This window comes from Octopus bimaculoides, chromosome 14, assembly GCF_046866305.1.
Source record: "Octopus bimaculoides isolate indiv1 chromosome 14, ASM4686630v1, whole genome shotgun sequence".
NCBI classification, from domain to species: Eukaryota; Metazoa; Mollusca; class Cephalopoda; order Octopoda; family Octopodidae; genus Octopus; species Octopus bimaculoides.
The window spans coordinates 39,733,095-39,743,464 of NC_142941.1; the positions used below are offsets into that span (position 1 = coordinate 39,733,095).

Sequence of the window (10,370 nt, forward strand, 5' to 3'; positions counted from 1 at the left end):
AATGATATATTTTATTTGAAAGTATTTCTTCAGAATTCAATGAAAGAGGGTATGTTTTGAATTACTTTTCCAAATATTTTTCCTCTGCTCTTGCAATACACTGAATTTAAAGCAAAAGATTGGTTAACTTAAAGTAATCTTTCATGTAAACATGAGATGTATTTTGAATACGTTGCTGCTTTTTGTTTGTAATCAGGAAGTATTTAAAATATTCAAAAGAGAACATGGAATAAAATCTATTTATTTGATGAATATATTTTAAAATCTGAATAGTATATATTGATTTCAGATTATATAGACTATAAGTCTGATTTTGTGCATTTTAAATGTCTATAGAGTCTTTCTCAGGCAACTTTCTATATCATTTGAATTTTAGCTTATCAATGAATTGCATATGGCAAATAGTTTAGTCTTAATTTGACTTTTTAAATATATTTTAATTAGCTGAGTTCCTTCTGTTTTTTTTTTTTAGCATTACTCATTGCTAAATTGTTTTCACTGGATCCTCAAAAACATTAATGCATCTGTTAAAAAAACTTTTATCTGGATCATTTTCTAAAATTATTTATTGTGAATAGCATTCACATGGATTGAATTTGATAGATCACTACTAAAGTAGCTTCAAAGAGACGGTGTTCTGAAATTATTCCAAAATTTGAATTTAACCCTTACCACAGATGAAATTTTTGCCAGTGATGTGACATGCTAATCATATACAAATCAGTTCCTGCAGCCTCTTTGTATTGGCCAGTAAAAATAAAATGTGTGTCCTATATCATATGAAATGTGGAGAATTCTGGAAAGTGCCCCACTATCAAAACAAGTAAACTCACATTCCTGTGTCTCAAATGCACATGCACAGAACCAAGTATATTTGATTACCATGCAGTAAATATTAATATATAGTTGGTTATTTCTCAGAGATATTAGGATTAAGAGCAGTTATTTAAAGCTGAAAAAATTATAATTTCACTGCAATAAATAAATAATTAAATAATAATGTCTAGTTACTTTCTTCAAAATGCTTAAATGATAAGTAGTTTAAAAAAAGATGTGATTGTTATAAAGTAAGACTCTATATAAAATTTTCTTAATAATTTAATTGAATTATGTAATTTAGCAATAACTGAACATTTGCAGAATTCTTTGATTGTGGTCAATGTTCCATGTATTAACAACAGACAATTCTATTAATGCTCACTTTAGCATAACCGAGGATCCTATCTGGTTTCATGTGTTAAATTCTAGATTTCTAAATTAAAATTGCTATGACATTATGCTTATTCCATGATCAAGTCTGTATTTAAGGAAATTGCTTCTTAAATATTCAAGGTGATACATTTTTTGCATAAAATAAACTGTTCCAGCTATGGCTAAGTGGTTAAGAAGTTTGCTTTGCAACCATGTCATTTTGATTTCAGTCCTACTGCATGGCACCTTGGGCAAGTGCTTTTTATCATAGCTACAGACCTTATAAGTGAATTTGACTAACAGAAACTCCATGGAAGCCTATTGTGTGTGTATATATATATATATATATATATATATATATATATATATACATATATATATATATATATATATATACATGCTGGGGCACCAAGGTAATGCTCCAGTGTGACTGCAGTCAAAAATGATTGAAACAAGTAAAAACATATATATATATATATATATATATATATATATATATATATATATATATATATATATATATATATATGTAGATTTATATATGTATAGTTTAAACATTCAATACAAGTAAAATCAACAAAAAAGTACTCCATCCAGTGAATGATCAATTTAAATACACAGTCGAAAGAGATAATATTTATAAAATACAGCATGTATCTTAAAGCAATCTTTCAGGCCTGTTCAAGTATCATAAAAACATGAAACTAATTTAGTAGCTCTTTCGGTTGTGTATTTAAATTGTGTTGGTCTATTTGAAGCTATATATATATATATATATATATATATATATATATATATATATTAGTGAAAAAAGGACAACAAAACCAAGGCAGGACAAGTATCTTGGGTCATTTAGAGTCTTTAATTAGAGCTTTATACATATATATATATATAAAGGAATTAAATGTAACACTATGCTACCTTGTAATAATCCTTATTATTATTATTATTATTATTATTATCGATACACACATGCACACACGCACATATACACACACATTTGTATGCATGTATATGTATGTAAGTGTGTTGACAAATGTTGTTAATTTGGTTTTGTCCCCGTAATTAAGTAGTTAGGCAAAATTGATTGAATAAGTATTGAATAAGCACCACTTATAAATAAGTACTGGGTCAATTTGTTTAACTTAACCCTTCAAGGTGATCTCCAAGGATGGCCACAGTCCAGTGACTGAAGCAAATGATAAAAATCAAATTTAAATGGCCTCCACTTTTAAGTCCTGTCAAGTTGATGGTTTTAGTCCCTTTTTTTTATGCTAGAGCAAAGTGGACCTTTAAAATCTAACAAGTCAAGTCTATGATTTGCCTTTGATTTTCATTTGAAATTACTGCAATTCTCTTTGAACTTGTGAAGGTTTGAATAGAAATTTCTTTGATGTTTGTACTTTTCTTCGTTTTTATCTTGTTCAAGTCATAATTTTCATTTTCTGTTTAAGACAAGACATCCTATGAATATATATATACTATGAATATATATATATATATATATATATATATATATATAACAGAATAAAGACAAAGCCAAATGTTAATTTTTTTAGTATTTTGAATGCATATATATATATATATATATATATATATATAAGTAAACAAACAAAAGAAAACTATTATTTAAAACAGTTTGATTGCCCTCTTGCAACTTAAAAGGTACCAGCATCAAGCCTATGGAACCTTAAGTTGCACAGGGCCATATTGAACTGTTCTAAATGCTCATAAAACATATGTTAAATGCATTTAAAGTATTGGTTACAAATTTTGGCACAAGGCCAGCAATTTTGAGGGAGTGGTTTAATCAATTACATCGACCCCATTGCCCAGCTGGTTATTTTATCAACTCAGAAAGAGTGAAAGGCAAAGTTGACCTTGACCTTGGCAGAATTTGAACTCAAAATTTAAGGATGGACGAAATGCTGCTAAGCATATTGCCTGGTATGCTAATGATTATGCCAGTTAGCCACCTTTTTTTAAAATTGGCCAGCAAGCTGCTACCAGCAGGGGGAACCCTGTACCTCTCCATTTCTGGCTGTGTGCTCTGTATCATGAAGCTAAACAACTCCTGACAAATGCATTTAAAATATCAAGATTTGGTTTTGTCTTTATCCTGTATTATACAACTTACTTCTTTAACAATATAGTCTGTCCTTGCTTTGCTAATATTTATTTCTTAATTTCCCACAGGGAGCTAAACTGTTTATATACTGAACAAATGCAGCAGTTACTCTATGAAGGGGTCCCTAATTTGCATACCAAAAGTGTTTAACGCTCTATAAATACCAGTGGCCTGTCAACGGGTATCAGTCCACACAGTATCAAGGTATGATATAATATATATATAACATATGGTATGATTATAAACAGGGCAATATATATATATATATAGGTATAGGCATAGGCATGGCTGTGTGGTTAAGAAGCTTAATTCCCAGTTACATGGTTCAGGATTCAGTCCCACTTCATGGCACCTTAGGAAAGTATCTTTTACTATAGCCTTGGGCTAACCAAAGCCTTGTGAATGGATTTGGTAGGCAGAAACTGAAAGAAGCCTGTCATATATACATATATTGGGTCATCCCATAAATAATGTGGGTTTTTTTCAATTGCATGAACTAAAAGTCAGAAGGGAATGGGATAAACTACCTGAATCAACTTTTTATAAAAGCAGGTGGTAGTTTTACCTTATACTTATTCTTAGTGCAAGTTTTGAAGAGTGCAGTTCGATTTTAACAGTTATTTTTCAAAGCTATAATGAAAGTGACAAAGAAGCATATTCAGCATATTTTGCTTTATGAGATCAATAAAGGCAACAATGCAGAGGAAAGTGTGAGAATATTAATGTAGTATATGGAGGTTGGACAATAAGTGTAAGCCAGTATTAACAGTGGTTCCAGAAATTCTGAGCTGGAAACTATAGTCTAGATAACGAGCCTCGTCCTAGAAGATCTGTAGAGCTTGACAAAGACGTCCTGCCAACCCTGGTGGAAGAAAATCCCATCGTAAATGTTGAGAAACTAGCAGAGAATCTTGGATTTGGTCATTCAACCTTTCATCGACACCTGCGCTAGAAGAAAAACAACCATCTTTGGTTTCAAGATGAAAGGTGTTCTTCCATCAGGATAATGCTCAGCCACATACAGCAAGAATGACATTCCAAAGGCTGGAGCAGTTTGACTGGGAAACGATACCCCACACACCATATTCGCCAGACATTACCCCACCTGATTATCATTTATTTTGCAGTCTTAAAAAAATTTTGGCCAGGAAAAATATGAATTCTGTAGATGAGGTCAGAATAGTACTGGAGGAATATTTTCCATCACGGACAAGTGAATTTGGATGAGGGGCCTTGCAAGTCTACCAGATAGCTGAAAGAGCATTGTAGAAAATGAAGGAGAGTATATTTTAGATTAAAAAAAAAAGAAAAATTTGTTTATCTTAATTTTGAAAATAAAAGAAATATGAAAAACTGCATTATGGGATGACACAATATATATATCTATATGTGTGTATCTTTGTGTTCATGTTTGTCCCCCACCATCGCTTGATAACTGGTGTTGGTATGTTTGCATCACCATTACTTGGTAGTTCGTCAAAAGAGCCCAATAGAATAAGTACCAGGCTTAACAAAAAGTAAATACTGGGATCAATTCATTTGGCTAAATATTTAAGCTGGTGCATGTCTTACTTGTTAATTGTTAGGGTGTTGTACTCATAAGTGTAAGATTGGGATCTCATTTCCTGGATGATGCAGTGCATTGTGTTCTTGAGCAAAACACTTCATTTTCCATTACTCAAGTTAACTCAACAGGCAAATACAAGTAATCCTTTTATGGAGCAGCATCCCATCCAAGGGAAGAATATATATATGCCACAGAATCTGGGAAATTGGCATTATGAGTCTATGGCTCAAGAAAGACCTTTGATCTTTTTGATAAGAGGAACAGTTAACAAAATATTTTGGAAGAAGATAATAGTTCAATAAATTCAGTTAATGAGTAGCAGACTTTCAGAAACTAATATCTCCTAATTAACCAAAATTAGAAAAGACAAAAGAAATGAACAAATATCATGTTTCTGAAACAATTTAAACTCTAACGAAGCAGGATTTGACTTTCTATACAAATTCATTAATTAAATAGTAATATCAAAAACTATTCAAATCTTCATGAACAAAATGTTCTTCACCAAAAATACAGTAACCTTCATTTCAAAACAGGAATTTGTGTGGAAGAGAAATATACTTCTCATTGGTTTAGGGAAAAGTAATACTCCATATTAAACACTATGTGAAAATGGGTATTAAATTCAATCAAAATCTAATTTGATCTTTTTTGCTATCATTAATGTTTCTAGTTTGCGATAGTTTTACAGCGATTTGCTTACAGGGAATTTCCCTGAAGGTATATATTTTCACAGAGGTGTAATTTGTCTTTTAGACATTCATCATGTTATATTTAAGCTTCCTTTTTATGCCTACCTGTCAAGATGTTGGTGAGTTACATATGTTTTTGTGCTATCTAATAAGAAATGTTACCCATGACTTTTCTTCTTTATTGAAACTATTGTAAGATAAGAACATGTCTTACTGCAAACATTGTCTCATTTTTATTTTTGACAGCTTCTTGATGAAGTATTCATTTTATCACAGCATACAATCATACACTAGATTCTAAATTTGGAACTCTCTTTACATGCTGAAATACAGCTTTAGCTAACAGATGACATTCTTGAAAATTCTGTGAACAAATTCTTTCAGAGTTATTCCAAAAATATGTTTTTAATTAAGCTATATTGAATCAGCAACAACAAAAGGTAAAAAAGCAAGAAAGAAACATTATACAAAGCATTTAAAAGAAAACAGAAAGGAAAATTAAAGAATTGATAAAACAACAACTCAGAAATATATAGCTAAACAGGAAATATTTCTTTTAACATCAATATATTTAACACAAATGAAAATTTACATTGTTCATGGTCGGCAATAAAAAAATTGGGTAGGAACATGCTCAAGTTCAAACACAAATAAACAATGGCTGACAATATCAGGCATTGGAAGTAAAAAATATATAATATTTCAAAATGAAATGAAGAGAGATGTATTACTGATAATGTATCAAAATAAATCACGAAATAAAGGAATTTTTTCATAAAATGGTTAGGATTTAGATGTTTATTTTGAGAAATAAAGGATGAAATCAGTGTCGTAAAAAGTGACAAAGAGAATTGTCACCATAAATTATAAAAAAAAAAAGGAAAACAGAAGCATAATAAATATGAATCTTGTTGTTAAGGTAAAAACTTAGAAATATTTTCCAATGATTTTGTTTTGTTTTTTGTTGCAGCAAGTTGAGATAAATTCCTCTATCACAACCATGCATTACTTCATACACAAGTTATAAGTTTGTCAAAGTAGCTTGAATTGTTCATCCAATGAGTCGTGGACACAGAGATCTAGATCTTAAATGATCAGTATATTATTTGCATAATGGTTCCTTTTTGAAATTAACATGATATAGTTCTTTGGATTTCAAAAATTCTTTTTACATTTTTTCTTTTTAAATACCCCACCCCCCAATACACAAACCGCCACCAAATACATTTTATGTTCTGTTTCTTTTTTTTTCCTTCCTTTCTGTTTGCTATATTTAGCAAAGCCATTTTAGAAACAGAAATTTCATATGTATGTTTAATTCATGAGACATTACAAGTTGTGTTATGATATTTCCAAACTACTTTATCATGTAATCTGTGAGAAATTCAACAACTCAGTAGTTTATGTATGAATGTATAATTTTGTAAATACATACTTGCCATCAAGTAGTGTTTAATATTTCATAAAACATCTGCTGTCACTGAAGTTTTTGCTTAATTTCCATGCCTTTGCGTAAAATGTAACTTCACCATACTCTATGCATATGATAATTTGGCTACTGATGGAAATGGCTTGGCATAAGATGTGAAACTGTTTTTTTCTGGTAAATTCCAACATTCTGAAGATGTATTCTGATTGTCGCTGTTTACAGAATTCTTTTTTAAATTATTAGTTTCATTTTTGTGGTCAACTTTTGTTTGATAAAAACATCTGGAAGAGGGTTTGATATCTACAGGTTTAGTTAGTACTTGTACTGGCCTGTTTTTGTCTGTGTTCTGAAGTTGTTTATGTTTGCTAGAGTGGACATCTGTAAAGAGGAAAGAAAACATATAAAATAAGAAAATATCATTTACATCCATTAAACCAAGGTTATTTTTAAGATTGTAGTTTTTTAGACCATTAATCATACCTTTAGAGATTTACAATATTTAGACCTATACTCACAGATATACACTCCATTCATAGACTCCTTCTACTGTTCACAGCCTCCATACCTACAAGTATATTGTCTCCTTTTTCTGTTTTTTTCTGTAGTTATTATAATGGCCTCTGTTCCTCAAAGCTGGTCTGTCACATGCTTCCTCTTCCTCCACTTAGGTACTCCTGAGCCACTCATCTCTCTACTTCTCACCCCACTTGTGTTTACCCACAAGCTCCCAATTAACCACTATGCTCAGTCCTTCCTCCTAATATTATCATTTGTCTGAAATTTCTTGCCATCCTCCCCGGTATTGACTTGTAACAGTTTAAACTGAACCTTAACAACATCAGGCTCACCAGTTGTGCAATTAGTGAGCTCCTTGAGACAACCCTTGAAATTAGTACCCACCCATCCAGATACTTTTATAGAAGCAACACTTTTGGGCAGCCCAAAAGTACCATCTCTATAAAAGTATCCCCTGGGCTGGACCATCCTCCTCACACTCCCCCTGCATGCTGTGTTACTTTGCTGCCCTTCCATACTTAACAATTAAAAGGTAAAATAAAATATGCCACATTTAAATTTGTTCAATTTCTGATTGTCATCAACGATTTTATTCCTAGATGAAATTAATTGACATAAATTGCTCAAGTTTTATGTCTTTGTCTCATAAAGAGAAACTTTTTGGCCAGATAAATTTGAAGACTTCCTTTTTACTCAATTTCTAGCTGGTTTTGTTAAATTTTATTTTTTTCAATCCCTGGTAGGTCAATAGATGCATTACTCATTATATTTACATAGTTTTAGATTCAATTAAAAATATTCCAGAAAACTATAATCATAGCAACACCAACTCACCTAAGATATTTAGACACTAGAGGTTAAATTTATAGAAAATAACAAAACAACATGTTGATAACATTGTTGACTTAAAGTCAGCTTACCATTCCCAATCCACTGGTTGATTTTTAAAAATTTTAGCTATAGTGAAATATATGATTATGTCCAGTAACTGAAAATACAGCTGCGCTGTGAAATATTTAACTGTTGGGGGTAGTAAACACAATTTCATTCCTATAAAACAACATTGAACTGTGTAATTTCTAACTGCAGGAGATAATTACACTATATTTCATATATCTGTATATTTTTACATTGATTTTTCTTGACATAATAAAGATAATTTTTTAATTCCAAAATTGGAGGCTTGTAATTAATTCAATCTCAGGATATAAGTGTTGTATATTTTGTACAAGTTTATAATGTCAGAAAGCAAAGAAAACCTTGTATTTGAAACCAAACAATAAGGCACTTAACTAAACAAATTTAAATGATTTTTCTGTTGCAATCATTTTCTTGTCTTCCAATAAATACTTATATTAAAATTTAATCTCTTTTAATGAACTGACTTCGTTCATTTCAACAATAATTTAATGTTTCATAACATGGCTCACCTAAGTCAGACGTAAACATTTCTTATTTTCATTTGGTTTTGTTTTCCATTTCTTTTTTTCTTTTTACTAATAATCATCTTTTCTTAGTCAACAAAGAGAATGTTTTAGAAAGTTTATTTGATTTTAAGATAGCCTATTTTTTTAGCATAAGCATAGCTAATGACTTCACACCTATACTGCATCTTATCACTTCTTGAACCATTTAATAACTATTCATTCGTTTAATGTCTGACATTTTTACACTAGCATGGTTAAGACAGGGCAGATATTGAAGTTGCATTTTTATGGCCAGATGCTCTTTTTGTTGCCAACTCTTCTCTGTTTCCAAATAAGGGATTCTTTCTTCCATCAAAATTTGAAAACACAGAGCAGTTGTGGTTTGTTCACAAAAAATGTCAACAAAAGTCTTTGCTGCAACCTGGCCACAATGTCACTGCTTGCAGCTGAGCTGCAAACAGTGATGAGATCACCATATGTGACCAAAGCTCAGAATAGATAGTAAGCATTTACACACACACACATCTACAAAATATTTATTGTCTTTAATTGGATTAAATTTCTTATGACCCTGCTTTACTTGTTTTTAGAAAACGCTATGGCCTTTGGTCAATTCTGACACATTTGTTAAATACTGAAATTTTGTAGGAAATTTTGTGTCAAATTAACTCCAATATAGTTATATATGATTTATTTTGTCAAACTTTTAAGGAAGAGGACACTAAATTAATCGAACATTTTTAGGGATAAAAATGTATAATCAATCCCAACTGAACCCAGAAGTAAGTAATACCAAATTAGCTTAAACAATACAGCATATAACTGTATCAAATTTCAGTTCCACTGTTCTTATAACCATTATCTTCATCTCATAGATATCCTTCCTTTATCTAATCTAGTTTTTGCATTCCTTTAGAAATGTTCGGTCCTCTCTGTTCCAAGTACTTAGCTACTGTCCTCTTTGTGTAACATATGATATCTTTCCTATGTTACAGAATTTTCAAGAATAAAAACACATAATAAGAAAAAGTAAACAAAGTAATGAAATTATTGAGAATGTTGGGGGAAAAAAATGATGAAATAAAATACAATTTTTGAATTATTGCAAAAGGAAAAAAAATCATAAATCAATAAATCATAAAGGTTAATGTCATTATTATCCTTTAAAAAAAATCTGAATAGTAGAAAGCAACAATGAAGTAGCTGGAACAATAACTGAACTCTGATATTCAAGTGCTTGGGTGAATTTTGCTTTTAAAATGGTTGGTTCCCATTAAAAAAGCTACTACCATGCTGTTTAGTTTGATTCAGGAACTACAAAGCTGAACACTAAGGTCTTACTAATGTTTACACTTGTCAAATATTATTGAAGAGATAGATGTATTATTTGGTATATTTGCTGCATACTTGCAATAAGTGA

At 30.7% G+C, this 10,370-nt stretch overlaps 1 protein-coding gene across 4 annotated transcripts in view; it reads right to left on the reverse strand.

The window, feature by feature from the left end:
- Positions 1-6,128: 6,128 nt before the first annotated feature.
- LOC106872392 (protocadherin gamma-A11) overlaps positions 6,129-10,370 on the reverse strand; it is a 55,991-nt gene continuing 51,749 nt past the window's right edge. For all 4 annotated transcript variants that reach the window (XM_089362704.1, XM_052973067.2, XM_014919381.3 and 1 more), the window contains one exon: positions 6,129-7,385. In XM_089362704.1, coding sequence (XP_089218830.1) covers positions 7,320-7,385 — 66 coding nt within the window. In that variant the 3' untranslated portion in view covers positions 6,129-7,319. The remainder of the gene's footprint in view (positions 7,386-10,370) is intronic.